Source organism: Selaginella moellendorffii, unplaced genomic scaffold, assembly GCF_000143415.4.
Source record: "Selaginella moellendorffii unplaced genomic scaffold, v1.0 SELMOscaffold_2, whole genome shotgun sequence".
Taxonomy (NCBI): domain Eukaryota; kingdom Viridiplantae; phylum Streptophyta; class Lycopodiopsida; order Selaginellales; family Selaginellaceae; genus Selaginella; species Selaginella moellendorffii.
Window position 1 is genome coordinate 1638749 of NW_003314263.1, and position 18408 is coordinate 1657156.

The following is an 18408-nucleotide window of genomic DNA, read 5'->3' on the forward strand; positions in this document are numbered from 1 at the left end:
CGTTAGGGGTTAGTTTCTCTAACCCAATTTTGCGTTGATGTCAAGTAAAAAATCATGCAACCTTATCCATTATGAATTCAGTAAGTGAGCCAGGTTTATGCATTGCATCTATGTATACCATGATGTATCCTTAACAGGCTGTGGCTCGCCCGTTAACTTGATCCAACTGTTGGCAACCGTCGGATTGAGTCAGGTTCTCTGCCAGAACGTGGTTGACAACTGCCAAGTTCTCTAGAACCCAGCTGCCAACTACCAGGTTTTGGAGAACCAGGCTACTAGCTGCCTGTGAGACACAAAATCTCTAGGCCCCAAAGTGGAGCCGGAAAGGGTGCCACGTGGTAGTGGCTGAAGTGAGAGCTAAACGAGCGTAACACGTTTGGACCAAAAGCTCCAACTTGAAAAGTCAAGAGCGGGAGTGGAACTCCCAAAGAAGTGCTTGAGGAACGAGCACGAAGCGAGCAAAAAGCGAGGCTCCAAAAAGGGACTCGAGATGGAGTTTGAGGTGGACCCGAGATGGACCCGAAATGGAGTCTGAGATGGAGTTTGAGGTGGACCCGAGATGGACCCGAAATGGAGTCTGAGATGGAGTCCGAGATAGACCCGAGATGGAGTCCGAGATGGACCCGAAATGGAGTCCGAGATGGAGTCCGAGATAGACCCGAGATGGAGTCCGAGATGGACCCGAAATGGAGTCTGAGATGGAGTCCGAGATGGACCCGAGATGGAGTCCGAGATGGACCCGAGATGGAGTCCGAGATGGAGTCCGAGATGGAGTCCAAAGTCGAGACTGAGACCGGGACCGAGACCGAGACCGAGACCGAGACCGAGATCGGGACCGAGAACGAGACCGAGGCCGAGGCCGAGACCGAGCCCGAGCCCGAGTTTGAGTTTGAGTCCGAGTTCGAGTCCGAGTCCGAGTCCGAGTTCGAGTCTGAGAGGGTGAAAGCCCAAAGCGTTCGTCTCCCAGACCCTGGGGGGTTTGGTGAGCTCCAAAAGTATAGTAGGGGGAGGACTGCAGTGGAGCCAGTTTGGCCAGGAAAGGCCAGTTTGGCCCAGGAAGGCCAGACCCAGTGTTGGGTGATGAGCTGCCCACTAGGAAGTCCAAGACTAGGGTGAACACGGACCGGCAAGCGGGGTAGCTTGGTGAAGTGTTCAAGAGCCGGCTCTAGTTCCCCCGGGAGATCGACTGGCCGATGCTCCCAATCCAAGTGTGGGTGGCACTACCTACTTGGATACCTGGTGTGGCTCAACGGAACCCGCTCTAAGCCCATGGCTAGAGCACCCAAGGGCAGAAGGCGAGGAGAGTACCCAGGTGGCTCGCGTAAGGCCACGGTGTTCCGAAATGTTGTCCCAAAGGCCCAGACTGTGGAAAGGAAAAGGAGCAGTCCTTTGGGGTGGTGACCAAGGACATAGTCGTGTGGTGAGGAAGTCCCAGAGGACTGTGGGACTTAGTGGTCGGGCCTGTGGGTCTCGATCCAGTGGTAATGTTGGCAAACACGACTAGGGGCAGAAAGGGATTTAGTGGGGACTGACAGAGGGATATTGGGGAAGGCTATTCCCCTTGTCGGTGGGCATCCTAAGGATGCTAAGGAGTGGATCTGAAATGACCACTCACGGATGGTTTGCCTAGTCTTGAAGAGCCAAGACGGTGATGCAAGTGGTATTGGACTACCAGTGTGGCAAAGGTGATTGGGCATGGGCTTAGCATAACGGGTTGCTATGTCGGTGGTACCTTTGAGTGTCGGTCATGGGATCGGACACGTGGGGCACTTGGACCAAGTGCAAATGTTGAGTGGCATGGATGCCATTCTCGGGGCTAGCAAGTCCCAAGTCCTGGATTGGACTTATGGAGGTTGTGAATGAGACTCCTCCAAGTGGTCAGAGGTGTGGTTAAGTGACTAAAGTAGAATGGAAAATTTAGTCGCTCACAATTTGGTATTGGAGCTGTTCCTTAGTCCGACTTTTATTGGTGCTCAAGTATATCACCACTAGTGTTGGCATCGGAAGGTCCGAGGAGTGGGCCTATCTTTGAGGAGTAGCAAGTCGGGAAGACATGGCTCTCCATTACAGTTCATGTGTGAACTTGTAGACAAGGTGGTGGATAGAAAAGGGCCAATAATGGAACGACTTTGGGATCTTAGGAATAGTGCAAGGGTTTCCTCATTGAGTTGAGGATGTGATCCGGATGAGCATTTGTCTCAGCAAATTGGCTAAGGTTGTTGTGGTAAACAACTAAAGTTGGGATCACGGGAAAGATAGAGACTCCAAAACAATAAAGGAGTCATAAGATTATCCTCATATAGTTGAGGTTGGTGCTCATGAATGTGAGACCAAAGGTAATGACTGTGGAAGGTCAAATACGGAAGAGGACTCAAGTCCTTGAAATGGTAGTCGGGGCTACCTTTAATAAATGCTGGAACAACCCAAGGAGTTGGGGGGTGTACTTAGAGATGAGTGGTATTCTCATCGCATGGACAAGTAGTCCTAAGGGGCAAAAGTTGCCCCCAGAGAACAAAATTAAGTGTCGGAGTAACACTTGTGAAAATATTCCTTTTGAGTAGGACAAGAATGCAAGAAGTGTATTCCAGTGAGCTAATGCCTCACAAGTAGGACCTTACGGGTCTGTGGATTAACCAAGTCCAAAACTGCTAGATGACTCAAGTAGAGTCAAGGGATGGTCCTAAAAGGACTGATGGAAGCATTTGGACTGAGGTGTGTTGTACCCCACAAAGGATGGGGGGGGATCATAGGATCCAAGGATGAGAACAGAGGGTATCTCATCGATGGCAAAATGTGCCATGCTAAAGTTATGGGAAAGGTGTTCCCAGAAGAAAACAACTTTGACATAAAGTTGTGTGTGACCTCTATGGGGCAGTGCTAACGGATGGTTGGCATGAGAAACAGTGGTGTTGGTCTTGGCAAAGACTTAGACACGAAGGAGAAATGTCATAGAGGTAGGCTCGTGGAGCCGATGGTGTGGAGACACCAAATGTGCCAAGGTGTGATACCTTGAGGCTATGTTGGTGGGTTCATGAGAACCCCTTGCCAAATGAATCCCAATGGAAATGGGAATGGCATAGCCTAAGCTGCAGAGCATGTAGTTGGAGTGTGGTGACCCAGATAATGATGGAGGTGTGAAAGCACCAAGCAATGAGTTGTAGGACTTGACAACTATGAGGCAACTAAGCAAGAGGTGCAAAATAATTGGTTAAACGGGTAGAAGGTAGCTACCCAAGCCTTCTTAATGGCATAAGGAAGTTGGATATACCCTTACGGGGGATAAGTTGCTTATGTTGCGATATAGTAAGTCAATGTCATAAAAGGAAATACTCATTGTCAAGGAAGCCATCATGGGGACACCCGAACACTCTAGAACAACAGGAGGTGGTGTTTGATGTCGCGAGGGCAATAGATAAGGCCCAAGGGACTAAGTCCCTAGCAAATGATGGATAGAAGGTGCTATCCAAATGTCCAAGGTGGAGAAGACACGAGAAGACTGTCTACTCGAATTGGACAAAGCCAAAAATGGAATTTTGGCAAGATTAGTGATGGGCATGTAAAGGCCCATAAGCAACAACGTAATCCCGGTGTGTGGGATTATAAGGTGAGCATACCCGGATTGAGGAACCACTCCCTAGGCTATTGGGTAGGTTTATCCCTAAGAATGCTTGTTAAGGCATGATAGAAAGTGCAAAGCTATCCTCCTGGTCTGGAGGAGAATGACCAAAGGAAAGGTGTGAAGCCAAAAGCAAAAAGTATGGGGGTAGAACCAAACCATAGGAATCGAAGGGCATAACCAAGGTTGGTTATGCCGGCTGGGAGTGGAGAATCAAGTGGGGGCTCGAGGGTGTTGCCGCTAGCAACCGTGATGCCATGGAGAGTCCAAAATATGGAATTGTCCATGTTAGACTATATGGTAATTGGAAAGCTTGCAAAAAGGGAGGCATTAGCAAGCTAAGGGACAGAGTTCCTTCAAGGTTCCCAAAGATGATTCTAGGTAGCTTAGTACCTAGAAAGGCCAAGTGTAAATGGTTTAAAGCACGCGTGAAATCAGAGTGGCGCAGTAGAAGCGTGGTCTTGAAGCTTGCCATGAGGCAAGGCTATCAAGGTTAGGGAAGTAGTTCCCGAGTGTTCAAAGAGAGGGCTTTGAACGAAAGTCGATGATCAAGGGCTTTCACGCTTGTGCAGGAACCATGTTATAGTGGTCGGAGGACTTGCCAAAGCGAGATTGGCAAGTCAGGGGAACAAATACCCTAGTTGAAGGTGATAACTTCAAAAAGGGTGGGCCATGGGGCCAAGCATGGAGGAGTCCATGCATGATCACAGACTTGTCAAGTGAGAGGACTTGGCAGTGTGGAGGAACTAGGTTCCTAAGCTGTGATTTATAGTGCGCTTTGAGTATAAGTTGGTGCACCGGCGTGGGGAGTCACGCTAGGCATCCAGGGTGATGCCGTCCGTAGATGCATATACGAAGGTTGGGTTCGAGTCCCGACCCTCTAGTGCTTGGGTTCGAGTCCCAAATCACTAGGGCGTGGTGATGGTTTGGAATATGAGGACACTCATATTTCGGTGGTCATGGACTCTCAGTGAGGAGACTGGTTTGGGCACACTGCCAAGCGAGGGATGCCTCGGAGTCGTGATGCACGGTTAGATTGCTTAGAGTGAAAGCTCAGCATATCTAACTTGAACACTTTGGTGCAAAAGGCACCAAGGACGTGGTGAATGAGATGGGGACACCCAGTCTCAGTTGCTATGGACCCTTGGCCGGAAGGGCTGGCTTGGGCGCACCGCCAAGTGTGGGGGATGCCCCCGGGGTCGTAGTTAACAAGTTAAAGGTCTGGAAGACTTAGTACCTATTGGCAAACCTGTTAAGGTGCCGAGGTGAGATCACTAGGTGATCTTGTGGCTAAATAAGGACAAGGTCCTTGTTTGGGTTAAGGAATAAGGTTCCTAGTTCAAAGTGTTGATTTGAACTATTGATAATGGTGTGGCTTGGTCAAGGTGACCAAGTGGGAAAAGCACCTTAGGGAAATGAGCTATGTCATTGCGATGGCATAGTGTGTCCAAGGAAAGTAGTCTCTAAAGAGACCCATGAGAGGGTCACAAAGTTGGGCCGAGGATAGAGCCCACAGCAGAAGATGCTAAAAGAGACTTACTAGGGGTGAACACCCTAGTCTTGGCAAAGCGGAGCCTTTGCTATGGAATCAAAAGAATACCTCAAGGAGGGAGGTAGAGATTCGATGTTGCTTGGTGCAACAATCAATGGATAGGAGCAAAAGATGAGTGGCCAAGATAGGGCCGTGGAATCCCTGGGAAGGAATCCAAGTGACAAAGTTAGGCGAGGAACACTAATGTGTTGGACGCTAACAAATTGCGGGAAAGGAAGTGTGTTTCCAAGGATGGATTTCGAATTGCTCCGATTTGGCGAAAGTGGAAGCTCCAAGGGAGGGAGTGGTAAAGTAGCCAAATGATAAGGCGATGGACAACCCTAGCACAAAGTGTGATAAATGGAACTTAGTGCCCAAGGTGGCACGAAATAGAAGAGAGGATGATAGTGCCCTCAAGGAATGAACTTCCTAGGATAGGGAAGTGGAGTTGCACAATCTGTGCAATGCAAGGTGTTGGAGACACCTAGGAAATTGACTTCCAAAAGTCAAAAGAGTAAAAGTTCCAAGGTGCAAACATTCAATAGATGGAAATTGAGACTACTCAAGAAGGAGTAGTGGGATTGACTTAGAGAAGGGTCTCTAAGAGGTTGAGCAAGAACTAAACCAATAAAAGGAGAGAACCACTACATGTGGTCCAATCAATCTCTAAGTTGGAGAGACTACCCTCCTTAGAGGATAGGCAAGGCATGGTGAGCCTTTGGTGTCAAACCATTGAGGCATATGCAAAAGGCATGGTGAGCCTTCAATGTCAAACCATTGACAAATATTGGCTAGGTGCCAAGGATGGAAATGGTAACACATGCGAGTGTTACTTTACAAAATGGTTTACCGTTCGATGAGGACATCGAACTTCGTCTATGGGTGGTGGAGTTGTGAGACACAAAATCCCTAGGCCCCAAAGTGGAGCCGGAAAGGGTGCCACGTGGTAGTGGCTGAAGCGAGAGCCAAACGAGCGTAACACGTTTGGACCAAAAGCTCCGACTTGAAAAGTCAAGAGCGGGAGTGGAACTCCCAAAGAAGTGCTCGAGGAACGAGCACGAAGCGAGCAAAAAGCGAGGCTCCAAAAAGGGACCCGAGATGGAGTCCGAGGTGGACCCGAGATGGACCCGAAATGGAGTCCGAGATGGAATCCGAGGTGGACCCGAGATGGACCCGAAATGGAGTCCGAGATGGAGTCCGAGATGGACCCGAGATGGAGTCCGAGATGGACCCGACATGGAGTCCGAGATGGACCCGAGATGGAGTCCGAGATGGACCCGAGATGGAGTCCGAGATGGAGTCCGAAGTCGAGACCGAGACCGGGACCGAGACTGAGACCGAGACCGAGACCGAGATCGGGACCGAGAACGAGATCGAGGCCGAGACTGAGCCCAAGCCCGAGTTTGAGTCCGAGTCCGAGTCCGAGTCCGAGTCCGAGTCCGAGTCCGAGTTCGAGTCTGAGAGGGTGAAAGCCCAAAGCGTTCGTCTCCCAGACCCTGGGGGGTTTGGTGAGCTCCAAAAGTATAGTAGGGGGAGGACTGCAGTGGAGCCAGTTTGGCCAAGAAAGGCCAGTTTGGCCCAGGAAGGCCGGACCCAGTGTTGGGTGATGAGCTGCCCACTAGGAAGTCCAAGACTAGGGTGAACACGGACCGGCAAGCGGGGTAGCTTGGTGAAGTGTTCAAGAGCCGGCTTTAGTTCCTCCGGGAGATCGACTGGCCGATGCTCCCAGTCCAAGTGTGGGTGGCACTACCTACTTGGATACCTGGTGTGGCTCAACGGAACCAGCTCTAAGCCCATGGCTAGAGCACCCAAGGGCAGAAGGCGAGGAGAGTACCCAGGTGGCTCGCGTAAGGCCACGGTGTTCCGAAATGTTGTCCCAAAGGCCCAGACTGTGGAAAGGAAGAGGAGCAGTCCTTTGGGGTGGTGACCAAGGACACAGTCGTGTGGTGAGGAAGTCCCAGAGGACTGTGGGACTTAGTGGTCGGGCCTGTGGGTCTCGATCCAGTGGCAGTGTTGGCAAACACGACCAGGGGCAGAAAGGGACTTAGTGGGGACTGACAGAGGGATATTGGGGAAGGCTATTCCCCTTGTCGGTGGGCATCCTAAGGATGCTAAGGAGTGGATCTGAGATGACCACTCACGGATGGTTTGCCTAGTCTTGGAGAGCCAAGACTATGATGCAAGTGGTATTGGACTACCAGTGTGGCAAAGGTGATTGGGCATGGGCTTAGCGTAACGGGTTGCTATGTCGGTGGTACCTTTGAGTGTCGGTCATGGGATCGGACACGTGGGGCACTTGGACCAAGTGCAAATGTTGAGTGGCATGGATGCCATTCTCGGGGCTAGCAAGTCCCAAGTCCTGGATTGGACTTATGGAGGTTGTGAATGAGACTCCTCCAAGTGGTCAGAGGTGTGGTTAAGTGACTAAAGTAGAATGGAAAATTTAGTCGCTTACACTGCCAGGTTCTGGAGAACCCTCTCATCCTCGAATAATATTCTTCCACGTGTCTGTTAATAGTCTTGCCACAGCCTGTTAAGGTTGTTCCCGGGCACGGGCTCACTCGTTCCCTCCAGAACGCACTCGCTGGGCTAATGCTCAGCTCGCCCATTCTGGGCGGGAACGTGCTCGCCCTACCTAGGAACTACCTCATAACCAATCAAAAGCATTGTACAAACAATGACAATGTGCCACTTTTCATGGTATTTTGAAATATAAAGTTGTTATCTTTTCTTTATCAAATAAACAGGCGATAGTAAGTTTCTACATTATGAATAGTTTATTGATATATATAAAACCTAGACACTGACATGTGTTGTCATAGAAAATACTTCCTTTGATTTTAAAATTAAAATTCAGAACAGACATTTTGTCGTGTGGAATATAAACATATCTTATCTAAGGATGGGATTTCAACAATGTTTTTCTTAGACAATGCATGAAATTATACTTTATGGTCAGTATAGTGAAGGTTTTGTCACAGCTATTAGAGTTTTTGGTCACAAAGACAGGTTTTAGATGAGAATGCACTTATATATATATTAGATCATCCTCCTTTATGATGATCTAATTGTCTTTTGTGCTTAGATTTAGCTAAGCAATTGTTATATTAATCAATAAAAACTAATACTTTATAAATAGAAGTCTCAAACTAGACAAACATATAACAATTTTAACAAATATTGAAACTAAAAGTTCCTAGAGTTTCAAGAAGCTCACAAAATATCAATATCTGTTTATATATTATATATGTATGATATTAAAAGGTACTTATAGGCAAATATTTGTATTTATATATGACAATGGTTTGATGCAATTTTTCCAGCCAGGACATACTGTGTAAAAGCTGTGTTGCAAGTTATTGTAGTCTCTATTGTTATAGCTTAGTGTTAAATCAGTATATCGACTAGATTGGAGTCTCACATGTAATAAATCATTATCTAAATAAACAAATCCTCCTTGACCAAAAGGAATTATACATTCATTCCATATAATATCAAATGCCTCAACAATATCATCCATAATCTTTGGATAATACGAATCAACAAAAACAGTCAGTGATAAATTATTCTGAATAAAATTTTGACGACCTGTAAGATTTTGACGGACAAAATCTAAAACATCATATTTAAGTTCACAAACATCTTTCTCATTATATATGGAATTAGTTCTAGGAATACAAGCTTTTATAAATGGAGAGCTCATTCCAGATATTTTATCAATTACTAAATAAATTATAAATAAAAAAAATTTAATTGTCATACTTAGAAATGTTAAACTTAACTTTGCAATTTCAATTATTCCTTGCTAAAAATTTCATCAAGCTTAAATATCCTTGATGGAAGGAATATACTAGGATAAAAATTGCCAAGAACCCTATCTTGTTTCAAAATAAAATAGGTTTATATGATTTTAAAATTTGCAAAAGAATGTTTACTGAGATATGTCATAAGGCTGTTTAAAGAATTACAAGAGGATAAAAGACTGACAAGGAGAGAAAAGAAAACCATAATCATTAAAATAAGGTTAATAGAAACTATTTTTGGTAAAACTTGTCTAGAAGTATCATTTAGGCATCCAATCCTAAATGCCTATGTACTGTAGCGCACGTGGTTTTGACCCTTCATCCTATGGTGATTTACCATAGGATAACACCACGAAGCAGAACCTAAACCCTCTTTATGCCACGTGACACATGCCACGTGTCCATAGTAACTAGAGGTTCAGGGCCTTGGGCCACTGAACGAAGGAACAGTGCCAAACTCCCAAGCACGAAGCCAAGGAGTGACGAAACCGAACCACAGAGCAACTCCTGAGCATAAAGCCCAAGGAGCAAAGGGACAGGAGCCCGGAGCGACTTGGAATAGTTCTAGAGTAACCAGCATCCCAATGCCAGGACCAGCATGCAAAACGGAGCCAAACGGAGTTTGGTGCTATTTCGGCATACCGGTGGCCTAACGCGAGGACATAGGTACTCCACCAGCTAGCATGGTGTGGAACTTGGGCTTAGACCCAAGCCAGATGCAAAACAAGGACAGGCACGCAAGCGGGAGCTAGACTATGCCTCAGATTGGTCAGCCATGCTCAACCTACCCACTATCCCTACTATACATTTGGAACCCCCCATAGTAGTCTTTGGGACAAGCAAGCTCAAAACTTACTAAATATGGAATGTCCTTAAATTGTGAATTTGGACACGAGACGAACACCATTGTGTTCAGACCGATATTTACATTCCGTAGATATGCCAAATGAGCAAATCTGGACACTTTCCATAAATAGCATTTGAGACCGAAATGAGACTAACATAAAGGGCATGATAGTGAGGGTGTTTGGCAGACACGGTAAGCTATCATGTAGCGATATTGAGGGACCAATCTTAATACGTGAGGGTTCTTGTCAAGCCAGTGCAAAACAGAGCAAAAGAAAACTAACAAGCCGGGCTGAGTATGCTCAGTTAAATAGACACTTAGGAATTCATTCCTTATGCTCATCCGGCCAAGTACAGATGCAAAGTCCAGTTTACTAACACTTGAACAAGAGGGACTAATAAAGGGTCCAGCAATACTGACTTCCTGCCATCGTGGCAGCAAGGTAAGAGTGTCCGTAAGGACTAGCCGACAGGTAACTTTCGATACCCGAAGTCACATTCGTGACATGTACACATTAGAGGTTTTGGGTTCAAATCTTTTTTTTTTTTATAAAATAAATCTAGTTAAACTATCATTACTTTTATCTGGTTTGCAGAGTTATCAATTAATTTATAATTATTTTTACTTTATTTGTAATAAATTTTCACAAAATAATAATAATAATATATTAATTTGCTAGGAGTTTGTTGTCAAGAAAAGGGGAAATGATGAAATTACTAAAATACTAAAAAAATGAGAAGAAAAGATGGATTTTTATGGAACACCTTGAATATAAAATCTTCAAACCCTTACTTTTATAAAGGCTTTCGAAACTAATTTGGTTCAACTCTAAGTTAATCCAAAAATTTAATCTAGGTATGGATCCACATTAATCCTAGATGCCCATCCATGTATATTGCAAATCTTAAATTCAAATATGATGAACAAAGTTTTAGGGTTTAATCTTTATTGTGACCAAAAGCGGTAAATATACTTTTTCGTAAAGATAAAGGTATAGCAAATACACAATAATATCCTCCTTTAATATCAAGTATCAAGCTGTATAACTAGGTTTAAAAGGTGAAAAGTATGAGTAAAGTGAAAAGTAAACCCAAAAAAGTATGAGTAAAATAAGAAGTAAACCCCCAAGTATAAAACCAATTGCTAAAGGACATGAATATAATTAAAAAAGATGAAAAGCATAGTTGATGAATAATGAAGAGTTATGTGTTGAAAAGTGTTAAGAATTATCATAAGCAAACTTCGCAAAAGGAAGGAGATCAACCCAAATATTTTGTTAATAAAATAAAGCATTAAAGATACTAATCAAGAGTATCTCATAGATATTATATATAATGCCCAGCCCTTTCTATTACAAAATAACACCCAAAGCCAAATCTAAAGCATTTATTTTAACAAAATACAACTTTATATTGTCAAGATAAATGAAAACTAAAGTAAAAGTGAATATAGAGTTTAGGGGATTAAAAAAAGTTTGGGCATTAATGGGCATTAATCATTGAAGGAATAAGAACAGAAGTTTTTGGTAGTAATAATATCTCATAAATACATTATATCTACTTGACATATATTGTATAAAAACTACAATTTTGTCATTTTGTCAATTTTGAATATTTCTTTCTTTGATAACAGATGTAGCATGAGAATAATACTTCGTGGGGTGAATCAAAACATAATAAATGTTTTGTCACAGTTATTGGAATTTGCAAGAAGTGCAAAGATCATGCGAGCTGATCCGAGTAAGTTTCGTTAAAAACACGCTTACTAGAGTGTTGGTGTAACTCTAGGTTGACAATGTTGATCCGTTTTCTCTCAGGACCTATGCACGAGGAGCTCGATCGAAAAGAGTGCTGCTCATTAGCTGGGGGTAGACTATCTGGAGTTGGCTCCCACTGCAAAAAAATCTGGTAAGCTCCAAGCTAAACTAGCAAAATGGTACCTCGTCATTTGTCTGTATGGCACACGAAACTCTCCTCGGCGGGCCTGCATTGTCGAGGTCATTAGTGTCGACTTGGAATGCGAGGATATCCTCGACTGAAATCCTTGGTTTGTCTTCTTGGCCTGGAAGGAAAATTCATTCTTTAAGTGTACCACCAAAGGAATCATGCATTCTCTCACCCTCGTATAAAACATGGGACCATGATCCAAAAACCGAAGGTTGTCCTTTCGGGGCAGTGTCCGATGAGATTGCCTTTTGCATCATCACGCGCAAGGATATTGCGGTCCTAAGCAAGTGCCTGTGATTAAAAGACACGACGATATCAGAACGTGATGGAAAGCTCAAAAAGCTCACTTCAAAAAGTCCTGGCGCTGCTGAATTGGTAGCAGATCGAGATGGTTGGTTGGAGTGTTTAAGTCGACGCCGTCCTCGGGTATAAGACTGTAAGATGAGTTTAGGCGCGCGCTAGCTTTGTCAAACAAGTGTACCTGGTGTCTTCGTCGACATTCGCAAGCTCTTCCAACTCGACGTCTTCAAGAGCAAGATAAAGGAACTTCACGGCTTCCTCTGCTGCTCCAACCGATTCAGCGCATTTTGTTTTCTCCTCTATCGCTGCTTTTAGTTTCTCTAGATCCTGACCAATACAAACGAAGATAATGCACAGGTTTTGCCTTGAGACATACTTGGTGTTCTTTCTGAATTTCGGCTTTGAGCTGCTCATTACGGTTGATGAGATGCTTCAGCTCGTCCATCTCTTCAATGGCCTCGATATTAGCGGCCAGATGTTGCTCTAAAAGACGGCAAAAACGTCAGAAGGAAAATCTGGAAACAAGGGAAGACAAGACCTTGAAGTTTGAACAGCAGGATCCGCGAAGCCTTTTGATAACTGTGGTTTTTCCTCGCAAGTTCTTCTTCTAGCTTCACAAGAACATAGCCATCCTTTTAATTTAAGAAGAATGTAGCAATAGTACCTCTTTTGCTGCAAGCATCTTGTCTTCAAGCTCGTTGTTCTCGTGCTGAAGTTGTCCATTTTTCAGAACCAGCAGCTCCGTCTGTCTGATATGATAGGCAACCTCTTTCGCTAGCTGCTCATTCTCCAAAATCGTTCTTTTTGTTTTCTGCGTACAAAAGAATCAGAATCGCAATGATATCAGCTGACAAACTCCAGAGAAAGAATCAAGTTTACTTCTTCTTTTTGTCTCCTTATGCAGCAGCCCGATTGAGAAACATACGACGTGGAGCTGCTCCTCCGTTTGTTTGATCATCAAGAGCTTTGTCTCTTCGATTTTAACCGCCATCTCTTTGCGCAATCTCTCCCGCTCTTGTTGTGCCACTCGTTCCACGTCGTTCAAGGCCTCTTGGTGTTGCTTCTTTTCCTTGGAAAGCTGGTTCTTCAAGCTGCCAACAAGAAAAAAAAAGAAAACACTTAGTTTGGCCTGAAATAACTTGAAGCACAAAGGAGAGAAGTCCATACTTTTGGATCTCTTTTTCGATAGCGGCCCTTCGTAGCGTAAACTCCTTCACTGCTTGGATCAAATTGTGTGCATCATCCAGCTCTTTCTGGATTGCTTCGACTTGGATCCTGTGAGTGGTTTTCAATTCGTTGAGCTCCGCCAGAAGCGCGGCATGAGACTCAGCCCTCTCCTTCTTGAGCGTTTCGATAATTTGTTCCATCTCCTCGCTTCGCCGATCAAATTCCTTTGCATCTCTGCATTGGAAAAACACAGTCTCGAAACACAGTCTCGCGAGAAAGAAGGATACCTGGTGAGCGCGGCGATCTGATCCTCCAGAATCTTGTCCCTGTCCTCAGCTTGCCTGCGCGTCTCCTTGATGACGCTCCCAAGATTGAACGCCCGCTCCTCAAGCCTGGCGATCTTGTCATTGCTGCACAGGATTTGCAAGTCCTTGGCCTGGATCTCGCCCTTGACAACATCTAGCTCGTCCTTCTCTCCCTCCTTGGGCGGCATTCTTCTCTTACCTTCTCACCGCCATTCTGAAACTCAAAAATAAAACAAATGCCCTAATCGCGAGCCGTCCACGTGGCAAAATCCTAGTCGTTGTTGGCAACTCCGCCAGACGATTCGTTGAATATTCCGGCTTAGCCGGAATATGAAACGGCTGAGCGGAATGTGCGGGCTTTTGGCACTATATGTCCCAGAATATCCTCACATTTTTCAGGGCTTAGTCGAGGCTCTTGAGCTATGGCGACGACGATGATGCAGCCGATCACCTCTCCCGCCGCGGCGACCATGTCTCCCGGATGCAGCCCCTTCCAGTCCTCGATCGGTAAGCTCCCTGTCCGATTTCTTGCTCGAAATTCTCATGCTGCATGCCTAGATTTCGATGCTGCGGCTGTCGATCTGCATTTGACTGATCACAGCGCTCGCATTTCTTGCCACTTCCAGGTGAAATTCGATTTGGATCGTTGAGAATCTCCCCGGCACAGCAATCGAAGCGTTTGAAGCAAACAAGGCGAACAGTCGTAGCGGCGGAATACAGGTACTTTTTTTAAGTCACAGAGCCAAGAATTTTTTTCTCTTTGATGTTCTTCCATCGGACTTAAGTCTTTGCTTTTTTTTCTCCAGACGAAGTGGTGGTGGATCAGGAGATTTTGTTGCTGGATTTCTACTCGGTGGTGTTGTTTTCGGTGCTCTTGGCTACCTTCTAGCACCTCAGGTAACTATTTCTTTTCGCTTTTCTTCCAGAGAAACGTTCTTACAGTTTCGTGCCTGCCTATGCATGCGAGAAGTTAAATCGATCGCTCGACAAAGTGAGTAGTGAGAACGGAGCGGCGCTGCCAACAAAACCAAACAAGTATTTGGAAGACGAAGGGATCGAGGTAAGCTCATCCTCCGAATCCCTCCCGTGGGTGTTAACAATTCCAGTAAAGTTCCACGAACTCGAGGAAGAGAATGGAATCGAGGTAGTGCGAACGGAGCATCGTTGTTCTTGAGTTTCCCATGTCGAGCTTTTCTAGGAACTTTGGTTTTCATCGTCAAGAGCTAATGCTATCTTCGCTTGCAGACGACGAGAAAGAGCTTGAGCGCCAAGATCGATGAGCTCAACGCCGCGATCGAGAACGTCTCCGCGCAGCTTAAAGAAGGCGAATCCATGAAAGAGATCGAAGTTTCCGCATAGAAAAGGGAAGAACAAACGAGAAGAAGAGAAGAGAGCGAGAAAGCGAGAATTTAGAGCTCGTTGGCTTGTAAGGAATAAATTTTTTTTTGTTTATCAAATATATAAATTGTATTTCTTATCTCCTTAAAGTTTTTCTACACCAAGTACCGAGTTTTCTGTGCCGTCAGATCTCTTGTTCCATCTCGACCGTTGTTTCATTGTCTCTCATCTTGACCGTTCAATTACTTGAGCGTTCAAGAACCCTAAGAACCATCCTAGGGTTTTTGGTCAGGGCGGCGGCTTAGCGATGGTGAAGGGAAACAATGTCATTCCCAATCAGCATTTCAAGAAGGATTGGGAGAAGCTGGTGAGGACATGGTTCAATCAGCCGGCGCGCAAGGTCCGCAGAAGAAAGGGTGAGTAGAATTCGCGATTTCTTCTTTTCTCTCTCGCCATTCTTAGTTTTTGGGCGATTCTTCCTGCAGCCCGGTCGATCAAGGCTGCCAAGATCTTCCCTCGCCCGCCATCCGGCCCTCTGCGCCCGGTGGTCCACTGCCCGACCGTCAAGTACAACAGCAAGGTAAAATACGGCCGAGGGTTCTCGCTGGAGGAGCTCAAGGTAGGAATTTCTCTTCTCTTCTTTGCTTGTAGCTCAGTGTTGGAGATCCAGGAAGCTGGGATCTCCAAGAATCTCGCTCGCACGATTGGAATCGCCCTGGATCACAGGAGGAAGAACCGGAGCCTCGAGAGCTTGCAGACGAATGTCCAGCGATTGAACACGTACAAGACGAAGCTCATCGTCTTCCCACGCAAAGCTAAGAAAACAAAGGTAAAGATGGATGCCTTTCGAGTTCTTGGGAGCGGAGCTTTGCATTTTTTGGATTCGCGACACTCAAATCGTCGTGTTTTTCAGATGGGCGATTCGCAACCCGAGGTTCTGAGCACCGCGACGCAGTTCCAAGGGCCAGTGCTGCCAATTGTTCCAAAGAAACCCGAGGTCGGCATTGTCACAGTGACCGACGAGATGAAGGCCGTGAAAGCTTATCAGAAGCTCCGGATCGAGCAGACCAACAAGCGTCTCGTTGGAATCCGCGCGAAGAAGGCTGCCGAGGCCGAGAAGGAAGAAGGGAAGAAGTAAACAAACCAGAGCTATCCATCAAAAATGGTTTTTTTGTTGTCTCAAAGTAATCGACCTCGTACGACTTTTTTCATTGTTAAAATTTTAGGGTTCTTGGGTTAACAATCTAAAACCCTAAAGGAGAAAGGGTTTAGGGTTCTTGGGATGAAGCGAGAGCGCGAGAATGCGGTAGAGGCTGCGGGCTCGAGGAAGCGGTCGAAATTCGCTTCTGTGGATCGATCGAGTGGCAAAGCGGTGGCTGTGAGCCAGAATTGGATGGAGCTGCGATCAGTTGGTGTGGCAGCTCCTAGGCTTTTAGCGATGGGAGATTTTGGACTCTAAAGCGCTCATTCTTTGATTCTGTGCAGAAGCTGGGGATTTGTGCGAAGAAGCGCAAGGAGATTTCGATCGCGTCAGGTTTGATTCGTGGATCGTGCTTGTTTTATTTCCCTGACATTGTTGCGCTTTGTAGAGAAGAAAGAAACCACGCTCCAAAAGCTCCCAGAGCCTTCCAGCACTGATTCCAGGTACTGGCACGAACGTATGGGATTTTTCTTATAACTTTTGGTGTGTTATAGCGTAACAAAGGTCCTTGCGATGGATTGCGAAATGGTGGGAGTTGGATTTGAGGGAAAGAAAAGCGTTCTTGCTAGAATCAGCCTGGTAACGAATTTCTCGTAGTGTTTTTTTCCTTGCTTCTTATTTTGCTTGGACCTTGTCGAAAGGTGAATGAGCATGGGAACATAGTGTACGATGAATATGTGAAACCCATGGAATTTGTCACGGATTTTCGCACTCACGTAAGCGGGATTCGCTACAAAGATATAAAGAATGGTAAGTGGTGTGGTCCAAGCATTAGTTTTTCGTTTCGTTTCGATTGTTTTGGTGTTCTTTGCCTGTAGGGAAAGCTTTTGCAACCGTGCAACAAGAAGTATCCGACTTGTTATCCGGGCGTATACTAGTCGGGCACGCTTTACATTATGATTTTAAGGTAGACTCATTCTTTTGAAGTAGACGATTTGATTTATTTCACGCACTTTGCAGGTTCTCTTGTTGAACCATCCGAAAGCTGATACTCGGGATACTAGTCTCTATGCTCCATTTCGCAGGTTTGTATAGAGGAAGAGCTTGTGGAACTTATGGTGTTTCTTTCTCGGTTTTTTAGTGAGCATGGGCGACCGAGATCCCTCCAGCATTTAGCTGCGCTGTTTCTCGACGCTAAAGTTCAAGATGGCGCTCATTCTTCGGTAAGCTGTAGAAAAAATCACCAGACATCGAAGGATTGTATGCTGTTTTTTCTTTCAGGTGGAGGATGCCCGAAGTGCAATGCTACTATATCAAAAGTTTAGATCGGAATGGGAGAAAAGCGTGTGGAAACGACACAAGAAATCGGTTAAGCAGTAAGTTTCTTTCAGGCGATAGAACTATACACAGGTGAGGTTTCGTTTCTATGACGAGCTGTCCTTGACGTCGTCGTCATCTTCATCATCTGGCCGTGTAGAGCTTTGTCCCGCAGGTGTCAAGAGGGATGTAAATCCCTTCCATAGCCGGGAGCTAAACGAGCTCTCTCCCGGGAAAGAATTGTTAATACTGTCACCGGACATTAGTTCCAGTGGAACTGCCGACTGGAGCTCGAGGTTGCCGAGCCTCACAGCCCCAAGGATTCTCTCCGGAAGCTCGTCCGGATGCTGGCTCTCGATGAGAAACGCGAGATCCACAGTGAGGCTGGTGATGTATCCGATCGCTAAGTGGACGATGGCGTTGGCAACCATGGAGGAGCCGATATCAACATCAACTTCCAGGAAGTTTGGAGCGGTGGAGTACTTGCAAGTGAGAGTTCTTCCGAGAACGCAGATGGCTTGCTCGCCAACGGCGGTCTTGACGATCCAGGGCCCCTGGACGACGTTGGCAATGAGCTTGAGCCTCGAGTTCTTGAAGGCGTCGTCTCCCCGGAGGAAGCGGTCGATCAGAGAGTTCTCCGGGAAGCGATGGTGGCTGACGAAGTAGATGATGGCACTGTAGTTCTCCTTGCTGGGGACTTGGAGATTAAAAGCCCACACGAATGGAGAGGTAGGAGAATTCGAAAGAATAGAGGAAGAGTTGCCAGGAATTGGATCCAAATTGCCTAGAGCTGCCGTGATTCTCGACTGGGGATGCCTAAGGACGTCGTAGATCTTGGAGGAGCTCTTGATCCAGTCGACGGCGAGCGGCTCTAGAAGCCAATCCCCTGCGGCAATTTTGGCCTTGGTAGCGAAATAATCCGGGCCGCGCACTCTGAAGCAATCACCTGGAGGCGAGCACCAGCCGTTGAAGCAGGAATCGAGGCCTGTGAGCGGCAGCGCGCCACCGCGCTTGAGCTGCTCGATCCAAGCCGGATCTGCCGCATTGCCCATTTTTCCCTCCCCAGTAAACCCTAATTAGGGTTCTTACGATTGTCA

General features: G+C 46.0%; 6 protein-coding genes across 9 annotated transcripts; 3 read left to right on the plus strand and 3 right to left on the minus strand.

The window, feature by feature from the left end:
* Window positions 1-11402: 11402 nt before the first annotated feature.
* LOC9660941 lies at window positions 11403-12829 on the minus strand. Its single transcript, XM_024688267.1, has 8 exons — window positions 12708-12829; window positions 12582-12654; window positions 12420-12526; window positions 12225-12370; window positions 12091-12177; window positions 11916-12034; window positions 11737-11858; window positions 11403-11689 (listed from the first exon to the last, which is right to left on the minus strand). Exons 1-8 carry the CDS (start codon window positions 12723-12725, stop codon window positions 11519-11521), a joined length of 843 nt encoding a protein of 280 aa, XP_024544035.1. The 5' UTR covers window positions 12726-12829; the 3' UTR covers window positions 11403-11518.
* Window positions 12769-13715, minus strand: LOC112351090 (tropomyosin alpha-3 chain-like). The gene is made up of 4 exons (XM_024688295.1): window positions 13498-13715; window positions 13211-13444; window positions 12923-13134; window positions 12769-12854 (listed from the first exon to the last, which is right to left on the minus strand). The coding sequence occupies exons 1-4, from the start codon at window positions 13701-13703 to the stop codon at window positions 12826-12828; spliced, it is 681 nt and encodes a 226-aa protein (XP_024544063.1). The 5' UTR covers window positions 13704-13715; the 3' UTR covers window positions 12769-12825.
* Window positions 13716-13898: 183 nt separating this feature from the next.
* LOC9662032 lies at window positions 13899-14997 on the plus strand. Of its 2 annotated transcripts, XM_024688310.1 has the most exons (6): window positions 13899-14022; window positions 14142-14235; window positions 14322-14412; window positions 14486-14575; window positions 14627-14659; window positions 14761-14997. In XM_024688310.1, the coding sequence occupies exons 1-6, from the start codon at window positions 13938-13940 to the stop codon at window positions 14872-14874; spliced, it is 507 nt and encodes a 168-aa protein (XP_024544078.1). In that variant the 5' UTR covers window positions 13899-13937; the 3' UTR covers window positions 14875-14997. The 2 variants fall into 2 exon arrangements, with proteins under 2 accessions (XP_024544078.1, XP_002962472.1); XM_002962426.2 differs by lacking the exon at window positions 14627-14659 and having other exon boundaries at window positions 14761-14992.
* A 110-nt stretch (window positions 14998-15107) lies between these two features.
* On the plus strand, window positions 15108-16073 carry LOC9660942 (60S ribosomal protein L13-1). Its single transcript, XM_002962427.2, has 4 exons — window positions 15108-15269; window positions 15339-15472; window positions 15524-15682; window positions 15767-16073. The coding sequence occupies exons 1-4, from the start codon at window positions 15161-15163 to the stop codon at window positions 15989-15991; spliced, it is 627 nt and encodes a 208-aa protein (XP_002962473.1). The 5' UTR covers window positions 15108-15160; the 3' UTR covers window positions 15992-16073.
* Window positions 16074-16103: 30 nt separating this feature from the next.
* Window positions 16104-17588, plus strand: LOC9660943 (RNA exonuclease 4). Of its 3 annotated transcripts, XM_024688282.1 has the most exons (10): window positions 16104-16267; window positions 16339-16387; window positions 16443-16497; window positions 16549-16633; window positions 16696-16804; window positions 16873-16961; window positions 17015-17079; window positions 17136-17217; window positions 17276-17404; window positions 17472-17588. In XM_024688282.1, the coding sequence occupies exons 1-9, from the start codon at window positions 16136-16138 to the stop codon at window positions 17372-17374; spliced, it is 765 nt and encodes a 254-aa protein (XP_024544050.1). In that variant the 5' UTR covers window positions 16104-16135; the 3' UTR covers window positions 17375-17404; window positions 17472-17588. The 3 variants fall into 3 exon arrangements, with proteins under 3 accessions (XP_024544050.1, XP_024544045.1, XP_024544056.1); XM_024688277.1 differs by lacking the exon at window positions 17472-17588 and having other exon boundaries at window positions 17276-17458; XM_024688288.1 differs by lacking the exon at window positions 17472-17588 and having other exon boundaries at window positions 16104-16261; window positions 17276-17458.
* Window positions 17360-18370, minus strand: LOC9660944 (protein ENHANCED DISEASE RESISTANCE 2-like). The gene has a single exon (XM_002962848.2). The coding sequence runs from the start codon at window positions 18361-18363 to the stop codon at window positions 17419-17421; it is 945 nt and encodes a 314-aa protein (XP_002962894.1). The 5' UTR covers window positions 18364-18370; the 3' UTR covers window positions 17360-17418.
* Between the last annotated feature and the right edge of the window lie 38 nt (window positions 18371-18408).